The sequence below is a fragment of the Hirundo rustica genome, chromosome 1 (genome assembly GCF_015227805.2).
Source record: "Hirundo rustica isolate bHirRus1 chromosome 1, bHirRus1.pri.v3, whole genome shotgun sequence".
In the NCBI taxonomy this organism is placed as follows: domain Eukaryota; kingdom Metazoa; phylum Chordata; class Aves; order Passeriformes; family Hirundinidae; genus Hirundo; species Hirundo rustica.
This window is the reverse complement of record NC_053450.1, coordinates 15,811,505-15,835,051: the sequence shown is the minus strand read 5'-3', so window position 1 is coordinate 15,835,051 and position 23,547 is coordinate 15,811,505. Positions and strand designations below refer to the sequence as shown.

Here is a 23,547-nt window from a genome sequence, read left to right as displayed (position 1 = left end):
CCCATGGTCTCAGGTTTCTGGTTTCTGCATAAGCTACCTGGGCTAAGGTATTATCCATCTCAGCTAGCTTAGTTCCCACAACAGATCACTGTTAACAGACATGTCCTGAAATCAGGAGACATGGCTTCAGCGTTCTACTTGATGAAAGACTTCTGTAACTTTGGGAAGTCACTTGGGACATTTTAAAAATGCTTTAAGATTTTTAAAAGGTATTTTCAGGATAGGGCACAGCTTGACTTTGAAAAATGTAGTACCTAATACCTATTGAAATAATGGGTCTTACACATTTAAGCTTCTGTCAGTTCCACTAGGAACTTGTCTGGATCATTAGGTACCTAAATACCCTGAACAAATCTGGCCCATAATTGACTTGCAGAAAAAATTTCTATCTGCAAGCAAGGAAATAGGCAATAGTATTCCCTTATGACATTGGTATATGGAAACATGCATTAAAGATTATAGCACTGCTAGATATTAAAGCATAGGATGGTATATTGATATGTAAGACAGATCATTAAAAATGTCATTACATAATATTAATGGTGCAGCAGTATTCAGAAAACTGCAGACAGTAGTGCCCAGCTGTACCAGAGATGACACTGCAGAATTAAAGGTGCTTTAAAGACTGCGACAAAAAGGATTAAGTGCATTAAAAAAAAGATGTGAACAGAACTTGAGAAGAGTTGAAAGAATCTCAGAGACTGAAAAACAAAAGGAAATCAAACTTTCAATCAAGATCTTAAAAGATCTGATATGCTTGCTGTTCTAATCACCTGTACTTTGTACCGATTTACTTGCATTCACACATTAGACTAACACTTTAATTCTATGTATTTGCTTTTTCTCCTTTCATTTTGATGCACTGTTTATCTATCAGATATTCTGTAGTAACAAAGGTGTTTTACATTAAAAGCCAATATATGCATGTGTCCAATTTCAAAGCATCTTTTTGTACCTGCTGTTTTGTTTGTTTGTTTGTGCTGAGCTGGCCATCCTCTTTTCTATATAACTACTGATCAGATCAAAAGAACACTTCAAAGGTCCATTGAAACAGGTGTGAATTTAATGCATGGCACTGCTAATGACTGAAGATTTTGCACAGACTTATTGCACTGATGAAATAACAACTGTTACTAAACTGTATGATAGAAGATAAAAAAATACAAGGCATGAGAGTTAAAAAGTCATAAATACTCTTACAACATGACAGACTATATCTAAGCTATCTGTTCTTGACCAGCTACCTTTACAATGTTTTCTGGAAATATTGTTCAAATTCTTTTGTTTCCTTCTTACCAGGTTGGCTTCACATATACTTAATTTGTATTTTACTAACACTTCGTATTATCTTTGAGGTCTTTCAGACCAGGATTTCTCACAACAGTATCTTTGTGCCACTGCTGCTTTGCCAGTATTTCAAAGTAAGGCTGCTATCCTGAAACAGAGAAATCTGCTTTTGGTATGTGAATAAAACAATTACATAAGAAACGGGTAACGTAAGGCAACTCTTATTAGGAAAGTGAGAGAATCTAACAAATTATCTCAGTTTTAAGAAACCACTTTGAGATAGAGAGTGCAATGAGGAAAGATCACTAAGAAAATTAGGCCTGAATATTAATTACCACCAAACATGTTACATCCCACTAATAGTATAAATTTTGGTGCAGTTAAGGTATTTACAGAGACTGGAAAAACAAGAACAATTAAAACCCTCATATTCAGCTTCAAATTTTTTAAAATATACTTCAACATTTAATAACTAGACATGACTATCACCATTTTTTTATATGTAAGCAGCATTATTAAAATCCTTGAGGAAAAAGCATCAGAGATTATTAGAAAACCAGTATTCTGTAAAAGAGTATTTCTTTACTCACTTGTCAAAACAATGACATTTAACTGACACCACATGAACTGGAGATTTTAAACATGCTCTTCCTAATCAGTGGTAAAGAGAACTTGTATTTTGGAATAAAATTAACCAAATTACCAGGCAGATAATCTGCCAAGGTGCCATTTTCTCCCCTACACATCTATTTTCCTTTCCATGACTTCAAACATAGAATATTTGTGGTTTATTTGGAACTCCAAACCATGATTATATGATCATACATTTTAATTCCTTTTTAGCAATGAAAAGGAAATATCTTTGTCTTTTATAGTTCTAAGCAATTAGTGATGGATTTACATATGATTCATTATTCATATCTGTGATGTCTGTTTTGCTATGGACCTGAACTCGTGTGAAGTCAGCAACAGGCCCAATGAACTTTGCAATGCTAAGTACAGTGATTGTTTCAGTACTGGACAGTGAAAGGATCTACATGAAATCCAGAAAGTGTGGTATTTATGGCAATCCTTGTGAGACACTTTGATTTAAAGACTTGTCATGGGATCTTTTACTTAATTATATTTTTTTTCTCAAAAAAAAAGCTCTTATGTAGAAATATGAGGCAAATTAAATAAGTATTTGATTTCATTCTGTACATACCTTAGGTCCTTGTTAATCTGTCATGTAGAGATAGGAAGCAAATGGACAGAATTCTGTTTCAAAGAACCTTTCAACTTTTTTCAGTCCTAACACAGTAATGTTCTGACCCTTCCCTTTAGAAATACTAATAACACCTGAGATATTTTTCAGGTAGTGAACTCCAGAATATATAAGTTAAGGAATGTCATAATTAAATATCGCCCTATGTTTCAAAAGCTGCAATGAAAATGTCCTTTTAGGAATAACATTAACATTTTCTCAATGAGAGGTATAATGCTAATATTATGTACCGCATGAAAACCAGATCATTTCAGGAGTTTGGTCAAGACAAAGAAGAAATAAGGTAGAGTTGAAATCTATTAATTCTCCTGTAATTTTCCTTAGAAAGTCTTTTGTAAGCTGAAGGAAAAAAAAAAAATCTCAAATAGATCTGCTTCTTCTTTAACTTCACTGAGTTGAATGATTTTGCATTGAGATCTACAGATGGCTCCCTAAAGCTGTGATTCCCCGTTACATCTCAGCATGCCTGCAGTTCAGACATTGTCAGCAGTGAAAGCACTTGTAACTGTACACAGATTAACTTGCTTTCCTTATGTTCTTCTTAGGAAAATCACCTCCTATTCCCTTATCCCTCAAAGTATGTGTCCCTCAATTTTTTCATGCAACACAAAAACAATATAATTGCTAGCATGAGCCAAAGACACTCATGAAGACTGTAGGCTAAGGAAGTCTTTTCTTCTTTTCTGTGGGAGGGGAAAGCATAGGGGCTGCTGCCTAAGGAATTATGAGCCTGAGAAGGTTTCTGTAAGTTTTAGGCAAAGTGACAATGATGGGAATATTCAAGCCATCCAAGTATTTCCTATGCAGTGAGAAAGTAAAGAGTTGATTCTTTTTTTTCTTTTTAATTTTGAATCACTTTTGTCTTAACTTTTCTGACTAGCTTGGTATAAGTCAGTAAAACTTAATTGTGAAGTATTGCTGATGTTCCTACCATTGTGTAATTTAGCGCTTATATCCAGGGAGAGAATAAAAGCAGGAAGGAAAATCTGTTATGTTATACAAAAAACACTAATAGAAGAACGCATATAGAATGAGGAAACTTCATACAGGCAGAAGAAAACATTCTAGGAAAATGAGAACCTTTAAGAAGATAATTTGAAAATAATATGATGTTTGTATGCAAATAAGATGCTGATGCTCTCCCTTTTCTTAGAGTATATTCAATTAATTTGCCATGAAGCAATGTAAAAAGCGATAACAGTGAGCTAGTAGAGTAGGGAACCTTTGAATGTTGAAAGGAGACATTCAATCATTTAAGACTCACAGTATAATGCGGTGTGAAATTATTATAATACTTTGGGAAATGGCCTAGTTAGCACAGAGGATGTTCCACTCTGCATGGGTGCTTTGTGCTCTGTGGAGGAGCATCCAGTGCTCCCTGCAGGTCCACTTGCTTTGTACAGGTGAGCAGCTAGGCTGGTTCACTGGCAGATAAACCTCCCAGCTGAGCAGAAAAAACAATAGGAGGATACCTAAAAGAATTGTATGGCTTCCTATTGAAGTAATGCTTACATGGAAGTAGCAACTTTTAATGCAAAGAACCACAATGTGCAGAACAAATTGAAATTCAAATTGCCCTTTAACTGTCTCTACAGAGCAGCATCTCTGGAGTCAGGCCAGAACATGTTGCCCTAAATGCTCTCACAAGGACTGTTTGGCTCTTTTTTCCTTCTTTCTCATTCACAACAGGGAAAGTCATCCATTTTGTGTGAAATCTTGTAATTACGATGAGACTAACTCCTAGACCACTTCTCAAATAAGAGCAGAACAATCAACAAACCAACCAACCAAAAACTTACCACAATGTTCATAATGCAAACAGTAACAAAAATTAATTTTTGTAAGGTTGCCTAAGAAGTTTTGATACACAGGTGTTGAATTGTCTTGGGAAGAAAAACTAATATATCAAAGGCAAAACTATAATTTGTAATTTAGTTGCAGTTAACTAGAAACATGCAGTGCATTCTTACTAAAGTGCAGAAACAAGCAAAAATTATTTTCACTCTATTATTTTTGAAAATATAGAACTTATTTTCTCAATTTCTTGTTTTAGTCTTTGAATGCTGTAGAATGAGAGGCACTTGAGGGATTCTTCTTTTTTTGTCTATTTTCTGAAATTCCAACTATTTTTTTAGAAACTTCCAGAAATAAATGAAAAAAAAAAAAAAAAAAAAAAAAGAGATATGCTATTACAGAGGGCTGAGGTCATCATAAGTGAGTGCAAGAGGAAACAGACATTCCCATATGTCTATTTTGTAGTTGTGTAACAGCAACTCAAGAACTCGCTGCCTCTTAGCTGAAATGCACTGAAGGACTATAGGAAGTAAATTATTTCAGCAATTGTAATTGTGTAAGTTTGTTTATACCATGGTATACTCTGAATTGTAAGAATAGACATGGAGAATTTTTCAGAAGCTGGAATGGACAGTCATCAAGCTCAGAAGGCTGGGACACTGATCAGATGCATGGGTCTAAATAACCATGGTGATACAGTTGTTTGGCTGTGGTTTTAATTTTTTACATGTTTCAGTATTTTATATGAGTTTATTCACTCCACTAGTCAGCAGAAAAATGTTTGAATTTAGATGCAAAAACATGGTATGTTAGTGAGCACAAAATCAGATATAACCCATATATAAATGCAAATTGAAATGTAATACAATTATGAAAGTGGGATAATCATCAGGGGAAAAAAAAAAAAGTCTCTTTAATGTATGAATGAACTGTTACTCTGTCAATTTTGAAAATGTTGCACAGTTTCATTCTCAGACTATCTAGTAACAGATTCATAGCCCAAATGCTGAAATATTAGTAAACTGTACAATAAATCTCATTGAAGCTGGTAGAATTCAAGCATTATCTGAAAATTTATTTGAAAAGCGGTATGTTTTCTTCTCCTAATGAAACGTCTAATTCCCAGAAACTAATTCCCAGCTGCCCTCTAAACAGCATGCATTCGTGTAACCCAATGATAAAAATGAAGAAATAATTAGAAGATTGGAAATAAATCCTTCAATCAAGTTTGATCTCAAACATTAGAATTTTTTTGTGCTGTCTGTACTGAATTTGGACCCATGCAACTTCTCAGAGCACTTATAAAACAAACCATTTATTGCTGTTTCTTAATGTGCAGATATGTGGTGATATTACTTGCTCTTTTTCACTTTGCTATTTATGTAACGGAAAAAAATCTTGCAATAATACCCCTTGGAAAAGCATATAAAAAGGCTTTTATGAATAATTATTCATGATTTCCATCTGTTTAAAGTAATTAAAGCAGATGATATTTGACCCACTAACTTCAAGATTTTATTTTTGTTTTTTTCTCTAGCAAAGGATAGTAGCAATTCCCTTGAAGCCAATTTCTTACACAACTATAAAGAACAGAAGACTTCAAAGTGCATTTCAAATGGCAATATATATACTGAATCTTTTTGGCAATGTAGTGTTAAATTGCACACCAAAGTACCTGAAGTTTCACTAACCAACAGATAATGAAGATGTTTAACAGGGAAATTAACTTTTTCCATTTTATTCCTGATCATTATCTTAAGAATGCTGCTACTTGGTTTGGAACTGTGCATATTGTATTACACATATTTATTAATTTTGTATTCATACAAGAAACTAAGCTAATGAAAATTCTGTACTGAGAAGACTCCAAAACAGCACTTAATGCAGTTTTTGGCAAGAGTAAGTCATAGTGACAATCAGGCCAAAAAGTTCTCTGTGTTTCTGTAACATCAGAGAAATGGAGATATCCTCAGTCTTCAAGATCGCAATAAACTCAACCATCTGCACTGTAATAACAGAGTTTTCTTAGAACCAGATTTAAATGGTTTCTCAAAGGGCTATAAACAACCTCTGCTTCTATTCAATCCAGACATGCATCAACCCTGTGAATAGATAATTTGCACATAACATTATGTAAAATGATCTTGTTATTGTGCTTTTTTAAACAGATTGGAATGAACTTAGACATAGTTTAAGCACACATGAGTGGGTATGATGTTCTTTCTTGAACTAAAATAATGCCAAACAGTACCAGAAGTCGTAGAGTTATTATTCTGTGCAGTTGCATTAGCTATATTGTATTAACCCCACCCCCAGAAAAAGTTTTACCGTGAACCCGTACAGAGATTTCAAAATGCAGGGTGGAACAATCGTGAGCAAAAATGTTGATACTCTCCTATTTTCTTCATGGAGAGCAAAAATCTTTGGGCTTGATAGGAGGCATTCTGTGGGAGGTAGATAAGGTTGGAAGAAATGGTAGCAGAGAGGGTCTCTTCTAGTTTAACACATCTGTGTCAACAGGTCCCGAGAAAAGATGGATAGTGAATATGAGAAAACCTTTTGAGTTAAGATATTTCTGTGGTACTGCTTTTCTTCCTATCTCTTTCTTATTTAGCTGAATGCTGCTGCTTACCATGAGGCAAAGAGGGAGAAGGAAACACCACTTTTGATGGACCAATGAGCTGAAGCGTAACAAATTATCCTTAAACTAGTCCAATAATTACACATGTTCAAAAACATGTCAAGTAATTGTGATTAATATTGAATTCCCTTCCCTTCTTTTCTCTCCTTACATTGAAACAACTAAACTAGTATGTATTTAGCAAAATATCGTACGCAACTACATCAGAAATGTTTCCTTTTCATCCATTTATTTCAAATCTGGGACTTGACTTCATGACTGGTCCAACGGACCCATTTTCTCCCTTTGATTTTTTTTCATATCTGAGGGAGTTCAAAGCTTTGCACAGCTTTGCACTTTTCTATATTCTCCTGTGTACTACAGTTGTGTGTATTAATCCTTCATCTTGAATAAGAAATCTTTATTTCAACCTTCAATATCTTGTAACTTCTCCAAAACTTTCTATGTAGATTTCTCCAGGCTCATACTCCTCATCTTGGAAGAGCATATTGTATTGTTTATCTAAAATGTTACCATGAACTCTTAATTAAATTGCAGCAATCTTGTTAAGAAGGTAGTTTCCTTATTTTTTTGTACAGTGCTAAGGAGCATTTCCTACACCAATGCCACTGTGTAATTTATCCCTGAGCACCAAGTAGTCAACACACCTTCTAAAACAGTTACTTTCCCCTAGCATTTAGAAGCAGATGCCTTTTAGATTAAATATATCCATTATTTAATAATTTTCAGAAATGTCCCTTAGAAGATTAGAAAAAGAAGTGTAGAAGTTATTTAACACACTCTGTCTGCTTAGAGAATTTAGATAGCAGACTGTAATTATCCAAATTGGAATTCAGCCAGAAGATGAAGGCTAATAACAATCTTCTGTGAAAAATACCATGCAATCTTTCAGGACCAGACACTCCAGCAACGTCTCGTCTGAAACATGACAACTCCAAGAGCTCAGTGTCTCTAACATTTTGCTTGGAATAGTAGTTTAGTTCAAATTCTAGAAAGTGCATCCAACAGAAACAGCACCATTCCCTGCAACTCCTGTAATATATTTTTAAGTCAGCTATTAAAGTATTAAACAGTCTCATTGTACCTCAAAAGTACTATGAAAAGAGCCCTGATTTAGAAAATATTCATGGTTCTTCTGTGTATCAGAGAATGTAGGGAAATTTGCAAGACTAGAGATACTAAGATCTTTTGGGTAATCAAATGATGCACCAATGTCAAGTACTCCAGAATGTCCTCGCAAAATCAATAGGCGTGCAAACATAGAAGTAGGCAAGTTTTAGAGATTAATATGCATATAGGAAAATATAACTAAATGATATCTGCATGATACTGAACCTGGAGCTCAGAGTTTTGACCTCAGACACATCACTGAAATGTCTTTGAAATTATTGACTTCATGTTCCATGGCACTTCCACAATCAGGAAGAGTAAGGCAGAGTGAAACGTATCCCCTACAGAAAACACTGATGCACCCCTATCTTGAGCACTGCCCAGAGTTCTGAACTCCTTATGTCAAAAACAGCAGAATTATATTAAAGAAGATACAGAGATGGGCAAATACCTGATCTTGGAACTGAAGTAGTTTCTTCATAAGCAAAAATTAAAATTCCAAGTCTCTTTTTGGAGAACGCAGCAGTCTGGAAAGAAGGTATTAGAGTGGTATGTTTCTCATTTTCATTCAGGATATTTTCCTTGAGCTTTGTCAGTCATTGCTGTGGGAACCCTACAGAAATAGATTTCATTTGCCCAGCAAACCGCTAAGGCAAAAATGCTAGAGGATATTCTGTTTCCTTGAAGGACCACGCTAATGTGTGAAAGACGTTCAGAGATTGTGTGGAACCAGAGCAAGGCTGGTATGTCTGAGTCATCCACCCTGAGCAATCTCTGTAGAGCAAATACCGTCCAGTTTTTCAGGTGGTTATAGCCTGGACAAACAGGTGAAGACTTTCTTGGGGGGAATCAAAAAAAAAAAGTCTTCCAGTGAATCTTAAAGACTCTGTTCTAAATTTGGCAGATAGTGGAGTTTATACATTACAGAATTTGTAAATTAGAGTCCAGCCAATGACCTTTCTCTCATATTATCCTCTACTTCCTCCTCCATTCAGTGCAAATGAGTTAAGCACTTGTAGACGGTATTAGGGCAGTGGAATGATAATTTAAGTATTTTTTGTTGGTTGTGACTTCTTTGCCATATCAAGTCAATAAGAAATTTCTTCTATGATAAAACCCCATTAACATACTAAAAATGGTTGATTGTATCTATTTAGTCATACTTTGCCAGAAAGGTGACTCAAAAAGATTGAAAAATGGAGGTTAAGTTAGACTTTTAAACACCACTGGCTGCCTTTACATTTGCACAAATAATGCCACATTTTTCTTCAAATAATTTTTTTGTCACTGCTGCCTCCATAAGTGGATGTCTGGAAGAAAATATAGCACTGCTGCAGTTCAGTATTTCCAACATAAATTTCCTTTTTTTCGTCCTTTCAAGAATTTATATATTTAACAGCATTGTGAAAGATTAGACAGATAAAGAAGCTTTCAGCAGAATCACAATACAGGTAATTAAGGGTCTGTCAGCATTTCCATTATGAACTCCATTTAGTATTAAGGGCTTAGCATTTTTCCATCATTTCAGAAAATGTCAAGCTGAAAGCTGGCATGCAGATTAGCAGCCTGGATGCAAATTTGTTTACACAAAATATTTAAATCTGCTCAGCTGTTTTAGATTTAGAGATCAGCCAGAAACTTTAAACTCTCAGGGCTTCTCATGTGTTTCTGCCAAATTCCAGACCAAATCAGTTTAAAAAAAAAAAAAAAAAAAATTTGGTTAATAAAGTATTGACTCATTGTTCTCTAAGTTTTGATATTATTTATTTTAAGCTTTAAAAAGGATTCTGTAGTCTTCCTCCTGCCATCTTTATAAATGAATGATGAATTAGAATAGGATTTGAAAACTATAATAAAACCTGGTATTAATGTTATAATCTGAAACATTGTTTTTGTCAACTCCCTTAACTAATCTTGTAAGACAGTGAACAGAAATGGACCAAAGCCTGTGAGTTTTTTGAGAGTCTCAATAACTTAACCACCTAGCTCTAATACCATTTTAAGGTACTGGCAAAAGGAATCTGGTGGAGTTCAACTGTTACAGTTCAGTCCCATGCAAGGTATAAAGTTTTGTAAAGCTGTCACATCCTAAATAAACTTCTCTGTATTGAAAAGAGTATTTTGTTTTTTAGCATCAATCTGGTCTGTTCTGCTGAAAGTCAATGACAAATTTTCTCTTCGGTTGAGTGAGAGAAAGCTCTAAAATAATCTACTGGTAAATATTTCAAGAAGGTAATAATTGAATGGATGATCACTCTTTTTCAAAGGTATACTTCTCACTTGAGAAGTAAGAAGCTTTGGGAAGACTTAAAGCCACCAAACAGTGTGAAATAGAAACACTGTTAGGAACATTAATTGAGCCATCAATAGAAATTAAATTAAAAAAAAAAAATTGTCCTGTAGGAGAATAAAAGACATGAAGATTGCAAAATATGCATATTCAAGTAGAAAATGGGCATATTTGTAATACTGATAAGAGATGGGAAAAGAGGAAAAATCAAAGACACAGCTTCTAAAAAGTGCTCAATCATCCAAGTGTGCCAGACAAAGAATAGGAACCTTGCCCAGAGCAACCTGTGAATTAAAAGCACAAAAAAGGTATGATACAAAAGAGATAGTTCAAATAAATTTTGTACACATGAAGCATGGAGGAACCAGATGAGGAGAAACAGTTGATCAAATAAATATATCCATATCAGTTTGGCCAGAGGATGTTTACCTACAGGACACTGTGCTAGCTTAATAATGCAAAATATTAAAACTTGTAAGAATGAAGAAAACATTCTTCAGAAAACACCTCAACATTGCAATGCAGTCATGTTTTCAGAAGTGATGATTCAATGTTCATTGTATTGCATATAATATTCTAAAATAAACCATCCATTTGCCATATAGTTACCTCAGATTTATCATAAATTCCAGGAGGTTATTCATGTTTTCTTAATAATTACAGTGGTTCTGATGAGCAGATTTTCTCCTCAGTCAGTATCTGCGACACACTCTGACTCTTAAATTTGTGTTAACTCAGCTGTCAATGGATTCCAAAGAGGTGGTGAATACAGGAGGCCCCAAAGGGAGCAATTTGGAACAGTACTTTTCGCAAGTCAGATACACTGCAAACTCTCCTGACTTCATTGGAATGCACAAAATCAATGGGAACAAGCATGTAAGAGTATCCCTACAAATCTAGCCCTGTTTTACCATATGTGGTTTTTTTTGGTTTTTTTTTTGGTTTTTTTTTTAATTATTTTATTATTTTACAATATTATGTAGAATCCAGAGTCTCAACAGTTGTGGTCATCCCAGAATGATGATATTAGTAAAGGGTACAGGAGTAATAATAGATCTATAAAATTTCTCTTACCATGTCACATGGACAGTTTAACTGTATACATTAGACCTTGAAAAACCAAGAAGATGTATCTTGGATTTCCAAAATATATCAAGTGTTGCAATTTTAATTATCTGATTCTATATTGTTCATTTATACACAAATAAGTGTAAGAATATCAAACTTTGAACTTTTTTTAATAATGTGTTTTGAAGTTTTCTTTTTTGGGGTGAACAGGTATTATTTTGATTACCAAACAATAATCAGGTAAACAGGCACAATATACTGAAGAATGAAAAGAAACATAACTGAAAAAAACCACTTTTCCAATCTTTATTTCTTGGAGATGATATAAAATCCAAAGAACTTCCTGAAAAAGTTAATAAGTCTAAACTATGATTGTAAGGCTGGGAGGATATTTTATTTCCTAGCATATTACCCATTCATGATTATTACTTTGGGCCAAAAAAGGACTTTACAAATGACATGGAAACTGAAGAGAACTTTCTGTATTTTACTGCAGGCTTTATGTTATTGGGACTTCTCCAGTGGTACTTGTGGAGTGGGAAGTGAATTTGGGAAGGGAGCCCAGAAATGCAGAGGAGGTTGAATAAATTCAGAAAAATTACAGGAGCTAGTTGATGAGCTAGATTTGAGTGTAGTAAAAATATATGGATAGAGCTTAGGAGAATGGTGGGCTTTTTTATTGGTAGTCTAATTTAAAGGCAGCTGAAAATAGTGTAGAAACTCATACATGTTTCAATGGACTGCAATTGTAGTACCAGAAAGATTTAGGAATTTTGAAGCATATCCTTAAGAAAGTTAAGGAGGTAGGCATGCAGTAGTTAGCAATGCCATCGAATTTCTTCTGTATTAAACATTGATTCTGTTGCTCATTTCTATATCAGATAAATAGCTTTGTGAATCATAAATTTGTCAGTACATTTTCAAAAAGACTGTGTCTTACATGGTTGATTGGGGCAACTTTCCACCACTGGCAGCGCAAATACCAATATACTTCAATATATTATATTGATAAAAAACTCTAATCAGGTGACAACTTTCTGTGAGCACTATATTGATGCATAGATTCCCCTTTTATTATGAGTTTTTAAGTATATGTACTTCTTCTCTTGTGGTCATTAAAACTGCCATGTCATGCATGGCAGTCATCACTCAGCGCTGCTGGGTTCACAGTTGAGCTTGATGGTCTTTGAGGTCTTTGCCAACCCACCCAATTCTGCCATTCTGAGCAACAAGTATTGCTCAAGTCAGTAGGAGTCATATAACTGAAGTGTCAGCACACAGTATTCAAGGAAATCACAGAAGACAAGAGCATAGTCATGAATTAGGCATAATTCTTCTTGACAGAAGACACTGTTACAGATGCCTGTTACCAGAAATCCTGGTGTATCTGTGTTCCTGCATGCCCCTGGAGATGCAAGAAAAAAGCATGGAGATGATTATGTGAAGTGGACAGACTTTTTTCTTCCCTCAATCTTTGTTCAACCATGTACACTTTCCAAAACCCAGGATTTGGACTTTTTTTTTCGCCACTATGTTTCAGTTCTTGTGATTTTGACTCAGCATATCAGATGTCTTTAAATTAAGGCAGTGGAAAATACAAAGAATGTGTTAGAAAATAAATACAATAAAACTAACATGGAAACTTCCCAATTTTTGTGCTTTGGTTTCACTAGCTAATTCAGTATTTTCAAATGTAACTACATACTGGAATATATGATGACCTGATACAAATAAAACCAAATTGCATTTATAATTAAATTGGAAACATTTCAAACTGCAATCAGTTTTCTTAAGTCCTCCTAGTTCCTCTGCAGCCATTAGAAACACTGTGCAAATTCCAAAATGTTTTACTGGAAAACAAAAACAATTATTATGAAATCTGGAAACTAGGATAAAAAAATGCCATAATTCACCATATATCCTGAAAAACTCAGGGCTATTCTGGGGTTCTAAGGACTACACCTGACATTTTATTAGCATACTATCATTACACTGATCCCAGTGGATTCATCCTGAGAACTGCTGATGTGACCATCAATGAAATGTGGAAAGAGCATATTCTGACTGTATACAAATATATAATTTATTCTACCTTAATCATAAACAATTTACTTTTGTAATCCTTAGGTTTACAATGAGTTTTCCATAGACCACTTCTAATTAAAATTGTAGCGTATATTGTGAAATACATGGATTCTGTTATAATCAATATTTATGAGTCAAACAAAATACATGTACAGAAAATTGTAATTCAAAACTCAGTACAAAAAGAAACAGGAAAATCTACTCTCAGAGATCTTATTCTGGACTCTCCTTTTGACTTCTATAGGCTCAAACAACAGACAGTTTAGACATTCTTTTTATATCCTGTTTTATAACTTCTATTTACCTTTGGATCAAAGGTCATACACAGAAGCAAAAATGCAGCTTTTAGTACAGGCTTTTAAAAGAATACTTTTAATTAGACTAAGCTTCAGTTCCCAAATAAAACTGCACAGCAATCAGGAAAGCTAACTACAGTAGGTTGTGAAGTTTTTGTTCTGGGTCAGATTAAATAGTGGAGGAAAGGTTTTGTAATTCAAGTAGCTCCATCTCAACACTATGTTCCATGAAAATATCTTTACTTTGCATTTGTGGTTCATTTTCACTAAGGACTCCACACTACACTTGCAAGTATCCACTTGCTGGGTTTGAAAACAGTTCTATGAGGAGATAATAATGGCAGAGGGATCATTTTAACCGCAACAGAAATACAGCCACCTCTGAGATCTGATATGTCAGCCTCTCCAAATGATAAAACCAGTATTAAAATAAACCAGAAAATAGCTCAGAAATGTTCATTTTTTCTATACTTGAAAGGTGATTCGAGGTTTTCAAGCTACTAGAAAAAGTTTATAGAAACTATATTTGGTAAAAAATCACTAAATCAGTAGGAATAATGTCAGTCAATTTGTAATGTGCTAGGATCGGTTATTATTCACTGGTTTTAGTAACTCGTGTTTTTTGTTTTCATCAAGCTTTCCTCTTAATGAGTACTCCTAGATATAACTACTATCACTCTTCTTTTGTTAGTGAAATCAATTATGTATTGTAGTAGAACTTCCTTCTGAGATTGGGAATACACAATAAATTAAGAGGTAACAGATAACTTAGGAAGCACATAAATTTCAAGTTTTTACTTGTGTCATTACAAGGTAACTATGCAGTCTGTTGAAATTCTTCATAACATAATCAAGTATGTGGATATAATTTCTACATGTGTATTATATATGCATGTGTAAACATATATGTATACAAATTGCCATGAGAATTAAATCAAGCAAGTTGCATGCATAAAGATGTATAGGGCTAATAAGATGCATAAATAGGGGAAACAGACAGAATAGAATTCAAGGTCAGAAATAGTGATTCAATATCAGTTTAACCCAAGTAATCAACTCAGTCATTTCTGCCTCAAGCCTCCAAATTCTTTCAGTTCTATTGCAAAGACAGTCTGTTATTTACAAGCCTTGGGGGATGAGAATTCATCACCCCAGGAATGCTTCTGTGGTTAAGTTACTTATAGTTATTTTCCTTATTTCTATGATACAATGCAAATATGACACATGATGCTATGATGCATTTTGTAGAATCCAAGGGAAAATTGGCAGTCCATCTCTCTATGTCTGTGCTGGTTGCATCCTATCTTATTTTTCAATAACAGAGTTCTGTGAGAGGACCAGCCCTACTGAAACCCCTTGTTTGCCATTTTTCAATACCCTGAGGCTCACCCTTTATGAGTAACACTGTTCCTAAATCTATAAACTTACCCAACTAAGATTTCAGACCCTGGGAAGGACATGATGGATTCCCACTGTTTCCTCCTTTGACATTTACAACAGTACTCAGCATCTGTAATGCTGAAATTATGAAGCCATAGTAAATCTTACACGTTCTGTGAGAACAAAGAAATGCAATAATGACTGTAAATCTGCCCACAAACAGTAAACAACTGAATGTAAACAAGTACAAATGTAAATGGTGTGTCTGTGGTTATATGTGTATTTTAAATAATCCTCCTTATAGTCCAATATCCTCCTCCATTCTATTTCCCAGAAGAAAAGCTGAATATTGGGAAGGAGATCTTCAACATTTTCTAATACTACTAGGCTTTTTTTTCTTTTTTTCTTTTTTTTTTTTTTTTTTTTTTTTTAAAAAAAAAAAAAAAAAGGGAGTGCAAAAACTGGCACATCTCACCCTATTCTATTTAGGTCTAAGATAATTGCAAAATATTGTCTCTTGAATTTTGGGTAAAGACAAATATTATCCTTTTTTGTAGAGAAAATGTACCATTTCATTGACAAGTAAGCAATTCTTCTGTAAAATCGATTGAAAGGCATGTGTCTAAACCTTGTAAGAGTTCTGGATTTTATTTTTCAATAAACTCCAGCATGGAAATTACATAAACAAAATTATGAGATAAGGTTTATAGCCTTGTAATAATTACTTTTATCAGATGCGTCTCTGATTTGTGACTTAAATATTGCTTCTTCATATATATCACATATTAAGAGCTCTCTTAAAATTATAGGGGTTTAAGGAAAAAAAACCAGCATCTTAGACCAGGTTGTCTGTTCTCTGACTGCTGTTTCCTGGAAACTGCTTTATAGTAACTGGTAAGTTAATTTCCCTCAAAGGCTAGGTTCTATCATTTCAGCCTTAACCATTATGGTCAGAAACACAAGATGAATGATAAGCACCAGCAAGAAGATGAAGCTGAGATGTCACAACCCCATGGAATTAGAATTGAAGTTTCCTATTAGTGGAAAAGGGAAAAACAAAGAAACCAAACTAATTTTACAGCAGTCTTTCTTTTTCCTACCATTCCAATTTATCAGATTCTGTAGGATTAAAATTTTAAATATAATTTTAATTAGTTTATAGATGCTTTCATTATGCTGATTCTCTGTCTCAGAATCATAATTAGGGACTCACTCAGCCTTGCTTCAGAGGTGCTAGCATGTCCCCCAGACTCTTACTAGAGCCACCTGAAACCGTAAATGCTCAGTACCTCTGAAAATTAGACATTATTTAAAAAAAAAAAAAAAAAAAGCTGCAATACAAGGCTATCTTATTCTTCATAACATTCTCTCTGAAGAGTTGTTACAATCAGGCAAATTGAGCCATCCCCACGGGATATTTTAAAACTTTTTCAAATTTCTCTGAACAAATATGTGTTTTTCTTTCTTGTTACTAGATACTTGTGCATTCAATGGATTCAAATCTCAATTTTTTGTGGGTAGACCTTCACAGCACATCAACATTTATCACAAATGTTCATACAGGCCAGTGCTTTCAGTCAGATGAAGAGTGTAAAGAATGGAGGGTTTATATGAATGCCATGGTATGGAACAGGGAAGGAAGGCAAGGAAAAACGCAGCAGAATAAAAGAGAATGAACAAATAAGAGGGACACAGGCCAGTCCATGTCTTTCCAAACGTGATGTTTCAATAGCAGCCTATATCTTAGGAAGTCCAAAGCTGTTGGCTGCTGACACCCAGGACATGCTAGTCACTTCACTTGCTGTGCTTCTCCAATCCTTCACTAGACTGCTGCTAATTGTGATGGTTGGAGATAAAGGGCACTAAGCTAGATGGGCAATTATCCTGCTAGACTTGTTGCTCAAAAACATCCCCCCCCCCCCCCCCCGCCCCTCTCCAAATACAAAAAAACAAGCAAAAAGCCACAGGTAGACTACAAGTTTCTATTGTGTTTCTGCACAAGAATCTTGGAAAAGGAGGAATTTTAAAGCACATTCACAGAATTCTTTAGGTCTCACGCACTGGTGCTTGCAAATTGAGATGCTGATGATGGAGCTGAAGCTACAATCTGTCCCTCTCCATCCTGCATGGCTGCCTGAAGAGCCTGGCCTCTCGTAGAGGAACGGGCTGATCGTGCTTAGGGAGCGAGAGGCGGTTTCTGCGTCAGCCAACCAAACCAATCAACCGACCACCCCGGTGCTGCCTTAGACTTGTCAACCAAAGACGTTCAGGAGTGACAGAGATAAAGTAAGCAAAGCCAAAGGACGGAAGACTGTGTCAGAAGGACTGCCCGGAGGTGCGGTCACCTCAGGCGGCCGCGGGGGCCGCTGCCGATGCCGGGCGCGGGTGGAGGCTCCAAGCCGGCTCCGCCTTGAGACTGCTGCCTCCCACAATGAAAAATAGGAAAGCGAACGTGAGGCTCTCCTGTGCCCTTTGCGAGTCCCGAGTGGCACCGGCAGGGAAAGGAGAAACGGTCCCTGCTGGCTCTGCTGGGAGCGGTCGTGCGCTTCTACGCTGCTGCCCTGCAGGAGAGGAGGCGGAGGAGCCGAGCGCTAAGCAGGGGCACAGCCGTGCCTTGTTTTAGCCCTGAGAAAGGAAGGGGTGAAAGAGGGTAACTTTGCTTGCAACCCTGAAGATCTGCGTAGCCTGAAAAAACGATGAGTCGCGGTGCGCAGCCCGCCGAGCACAGCCAGCCCTGTGTCACCTGCGGGGTCTTACGGCAAACAGGCACCCTAGAGGTGAGCGAGTGTGGAGGACTTGGAAAGGAAGGACGACGCTGTCCCTGCTCCAGTCAGTGTGTCCCTGACTCCCTTCATGAGTACATACACACAAACACACGAACCAACACACACACACACACACACACATACACACACACACGCACACAAAGATGCAGCGCCGGCATCGACCATCTGGGCATGAGGAAACCTGAACCTGCTGTTACTCTCCCGACCATTCCCGCCTCGGGGACAGAGCCAGCATCTCGCTGCGCTCACCCGTGCCCCACTGAGGAAACCCATCCGCCAGTAATCCCATACCCATCGTCAGTAACACCATAAATCTAGTGACGGGGAAGGAAGAGGTGGGGAGGGGCTGACAGAGCATGAAGGGAGCGGGACTGAGGTTGAAATGAGGGAAAAAGGATATTGCAGAGGTAGCTGAAAGAAGCAGGGCACGCTTTGTCCCTGCTAAATACTCCCATATGCCTGGTACCTATCACTGGAAATGGAAATGCTTTTCATTTTCTCATCACTTCTCCTGTCAATGAGCCGTTTAAAATCTCAGTGCTTCATCTCCCTTTCATTTTGAAAGCTGCCCTTGTTCCGCTTGTCACAACTGCAAGAGGGGAACAGAGGAACAACAGCAGCGGCAAAGCTTCATTTCAGCCAGGCATATAAAAGTCGACCTTGGTGCTCTCTCTCGGAGAGACAGCCAAATAGAAGAGATGGAGGAGTCTTGTGGAATCTGGTCATTTTGCTTGATTTCCTCTCTGAATTGCCTCCACTAACAGGTCACAAGCTTTTTTTTTTTTTTTTTTTTTTTTTTTTTTTTTTTTTTTTTGGAGAGGGAGGTGCCAAATCGAAGGCGTGCAAGTATCTGTGATTTCTCTCCTAAACCCCAGGAGGCAAAGCTCACTGATGCTGCCTAATTTTTTTCCCCTCCTTTAGGTCCTCTTCCCTTCTTTCTGTAAGGGAATTGGACAGTGGAGTTTTCCATTCCCTACTCTTCCAAACTTGGTTTGTATCTCCCTTGCCTTAGTGGTGCTTCTCATTTCCCCCGTGGTGTGAGGAGAGGGAGTTTTCCTGGGTGTCTCCTTCATGTAAAGGGAACAGTGCAGGATTCATCACCCCCTATAGCTGAACAGGAATCACTCCGTTTGGCCTTTTCTAAAGGCTCGGTCGTGGATGTTTTTTTTTTTTTGTTTTAATGCCTCTCGTGCCTCTCAGTTTTCAGTGCTGTCATTTCTTTGCTTTTTTAACTCCATGCCTATTGAAGGAAGATTTTGTTGGAGATGGTTTCATGGCATAATGAGATGTTGTGTAAGCAAGATTTTCATTGAAAAGGCAACAGTTTCTCTTTACTTAGCTCTTCCTATCACCCCTTCCTCAGCAGTTCTGACAATTTCCTTTCTTCCACCTTTTCCTGCTTTCTTACCCCTTTTCTAACCCCTTTCAAATACTGTTGAAGGTTCCAAAGAGGCATGAATTTATAGATAAGTGTGAAGGATTTGTTTAGTCTGTGTTAATATATCCAAAGAAAGCCTAATTATTCGGATATGAACAAGGTCCCTCTAAGCAGCCTGGGATAGTTTGACACCTGTAATATGATCGGAGAGCTCTGGATCAAGACTGGAGAAAAGGTGACAGGATAATGACAAAAAATAGGAAACGCCTGAGAGGCAAATATCAAGCAAAGCTGTGGAAGTGGTCAGCATGACAGGAATGACAGCAACAGTTTGGATGTTATGATGTGGTGCTGGACTGTTCAGCAGAAGTGTTTAAGCAAGGAAGGGTATGGGCTAGAGCTTGTGGAGATGGGGTGTGGTAAAAAGGTCTTGCCGGGCAATGGTAGAGTAATGTTGGATCTGGGGAGTCATCTTGCTCCTAACATCTGGATATTTTACGTGGGCAGGTATTCATTCATCTTTCTGCTTTCTGGGGGCAGGAGCTGTGTTGACACAATGGGAACTTAAATTGAAGTAAAATGTTTTCATAGACGGGAGCAGAGAGAGGATTAATATAAATGCCCAAAATAGATGCAGTGCTGCAGTGAGTGTAAGCCAGCTCTGTGAAGCTTGGCTGCCTAAAGGAACCCGCATCCAGAATGTAAAATCTCACCTCCTGGGTTGGCAGTTTCTGGGAGAACCGCCCCAGCCCCAAGGAAGTCTATGGAAACTGCCAGGGTCGGCACCGGGAAAGCTTAGGCCCCGACAACGGGAAGAAGGAGAAACAGCCAGTTTCGTGAAGCCCATTTTTTTCCATGTTCTTTGGGCTTTTTCTTGTGCTTCAGCCCAGCTTTTGTCCTCTGTGCCCAGCGTTTTTTCCTTACCGCCCCCCGCGGGCAGGCGGCGGCTCTCAACAGGTGCTGGGGTAGCCGCTCTCCCTCGGTCGGATGCTGCCGCCCCGCGACTCGCGCTCACCAAGCAGCTGCCGCGGAGCCGCGCCGGAGCCCCCGCTCGCCCCCGCACCGCGCCCGCGGGGCCCCGCGCAGCGCACGGCGCGCCTGGCCCGCATCCAGCCCGGGCTGGCCAACCCTGGCCCCCGGCACCGGAACGCGCTAACGGCAGAAGGCAGAACCGGGGAAAAGAAATACCCCCCAAAGGCCCGGGTCGGCGCCTACAGCAAATCGTCTCCGGACCGGGTCAGAGCTCCGGGAGAGGCTCCTTTCAATAGATGCAAACAGAAAAAGGCTGCCTTTAATTACAACGTGCATAAAATTCACATTTTGTGTGAATTCATGTCGTAGGAAAGCCCCTTCCCCTTGGATAACCCGCGTCAGGATAACGCGGGATGAGGTAAAAGCCCTCCAGACCCTCCCTCCCCATGAAACGCGAATTGTCTTTTTCAACGCGATGCAAATGGGGGGAAAAGCAGCTGCAAAGCTCTACAATAAACTGTTTCATCCAAGCCAGCGCCAGCTCAGGAAGGCACGCCTTTGAATGCCACCCCCACAAGACACCTCCTTCCCACCCGTGCAGGCAACCTCCGTAGGCGATAACCAAGTCTAAAACTCGAAGAGGATCGATAATGTCTACTAAATATTCTGGGAGTGTATGTGTGTGGCGGGGAGGAGGGATGAGGATGAGGATAAAAGGGTGATTAATCGGATATTAATCACTGGCCACAAACAAGGGGAGATTATTTCGGGTAGGCAGCCGACTGTGGGGAGTAGCAGAATAGGTCCTTTTACTGAAGGCACGCGTGATGGGATCGACACTTCACTGTTTAGCGACGCCTGTGTAATTCTGCAGGTGCACATTATTCAAGCCGCATATTTCTTCTTTTCTCTGTGTGTAGCATTTCCCTTAACTGTCTGCAAGCACAGACTTAGTGGAGATATTTATGCCGCTAACTAGACATTCCCTTTTTGCTCTCCTTTCATGAACACGGAAGAAAGAAGAAAGCAAAATAGCCCCTGCCTCGGGGGGGAAAAAAAAAAAAAAAAAATTAAAAAAAAAAATAATTAAAAAAAAAAAAAATAGAGAGACAAAACCATCACCCAAACACCCTCACATATATCAGAGAAAAGGGACTAAGGGAGGGAAGAGAAGAGGTGCCGATCTTTACACCCAGCGACAGACCATGCCTTCAAGGCTGAATTTTCAACGCACCTTTCCGACAGCCTGGGAGCCCTGCATGCGTACAGACAGCTGAGCGTGAAGCGCATTTTGGGCTGTGAGACGGCTACGAGTACGCCGGGCTCCTCCGTAACTTTCCCCACGCAACGGGTTAAACTAATAAGTGCATCGATACAGGCATTCCCGCAAAGATCCCGCTGCTCCACCGAAAAACAGATTTGTAGGTAATCCCCCCCACACCCCTCACTAACATCATCGTCACCTTAAAAAAGTGAACCAGTGGGATTTGTTTGAATATACACTAGTTAGAGGCTATATGAACCAACTCACGTCTCCCTTTGAGCATACTGCAAGAATATTTATTGAGCCCCAGCTCAGTCACTGCATTGAACGCCAGATCTGGCAAGCAAATACATTTCCTATCTCCGAAGAGAGCTCTGAATCAACTCCTTCTTTCCTCCCCGCTTTAGCGATCGTTTATATACTTCCATTGCAAAGTACCAAGGGCAAAAATATAAAATAAGAGATAAATATATTTTGAAACACACCTTGGTACAAGGCGAGAGCTTGCAACGCCCTGACAGAAAGCAAATGAACCACTAAAAATATACCACTCAAATACTACCCTACCTTTCACACACGAAACCATCAATAAAAAGACGAGGTTCCAAAATGTAAATCCACTTTTAATCTCCATTTTCTTCACCAGGATGAAGTCCAGCCGGCCACATTTAGTACATCCCTTTTCCCAAAAGTCTGCTAATTTCGATTCCTTTGCACGGATTTCCCCTCTGCAGATCCCTTTCATATTATTCTTGAGAGCTCCTAATTCCTATTCCTCGGCCAGGCGCAGCGGAGTTGTTGCTGTTGATGGTGCGCGGTCACAGCTCGGAGTGAATGGTGTTTCTGGGATACCACAGCAACCTTGACGAGGACTCAACCATCTCTCCAACGGGGGCACAAAGTCTCAGCTACTCTCGCTCGTGTCTTTTCCGCCCCCCCGCCCCCCCCCCCCCCCCCCGCTACCCCAACTCCCTGCACAGCCAAAACCCACCACAATCCTGCCTCCTCACAGCATCCACCGGGAGCCACGGGAGAGCACCTCAACGCTCAGACGTCTGCTCTCTCCAATAAACTCCAAACAGTATTTGCAATTGAGACTCTCCCCCCACCCCCTTGTTCCCTCAAGAGGATCAGTTCTGCCTGGGAGAACGGCTCGGGAGATAGCGGAGTGGCGGGGTCCCCCCGCCGCCCGGAGGAGCCTGGGGCGGCCGGCGCGGCGGGGCTCGCCCATCCCGCCGCCGCTCGCGGCAGCAATCACCGCCTCGTTATTAACCACGCACGTGCGGTGCTCGGGGCTGCCATTGCCACACCGGCTCGCACACGCCGCGCCTTCGGGCACACACCCCGCGACAGCTGCGCGGCCCCCGGGGATGCGCAGGCTGATCGCTCTGCGCGGGGACATTCATTACAGGCCGGGCGCCGCGGGCGCAGGGGAGCGGCGGGCACAGCCCTGCTCCCCGTACTCGCGGCTCAGCGTGCTCCCAGCCGCGGCGGGTGGGGCCGGGCCCGGCGGTGCCGCGCCGCGGGCGGCGGCTCCCAGCGGGCCGGGCCGGGCCGGGCCGGGCCGGGAGCGGGGGCGCTGCGGCCGCGGCTCCGCCAGGAAGAGCGCTGGCGCCACCTACCGGCCCCGGGGCCGCGCTGCTCCGCGGGGCGGGGGCGCTGCGCGGGAGGCGTCCGGCCGCGGAGCGGCACTGACCCGGCTTGCGGGACTCGAACCCGCGCTTGGGGCTGCCCTCCTCTGCCCGCCCAACCACCGCGCAAGCTGCGCGGGGCGGCGGGCTCCTCCGCTGCGGGGAGCTCGTGGAGGTGGTGCGGAGGAGTGCGGAGGCGCGCACGTGGGTGGTGCGGGGGTGGTGTCCCAGGCGTGCGGGGGTGGTGGGGGTGCATTTCTGCGCGTACGTGTGCGTGTGTCGAGCTCCGCAATGAGTGCGG

General features: G+C 39.7%; 1 protein-coding gene across 3 annotated transcripts in view; it reads right to left on the bottom strand.

Moving 5' to 3' along the window:
• Positions 1-22,471, bottom strand: part of CSMD3 (CUB and Sushi multiple domains 3) — a 612,124-nt gene extending 589,653 nt beyond the window's left edge. For all 3 annotated transcript variants that reach the window (XM_040070587.2, XM_040070596.2, XM_040070605.2), the window contains exon 1: positions 22,183-22,471. In XM_040070587.2, the coding sequence (XP_039926521.1) occupies positions 22,183-22,360 (178 nt within the window). In that variant the 5' untranslated portion in view covers positions 22,361-22,471. The remainder of the gene's footprint in view (positions 1-22,182) is intronic.
• Positions 22,472-23,547: the final 1,076 nt, after the last annotated feature.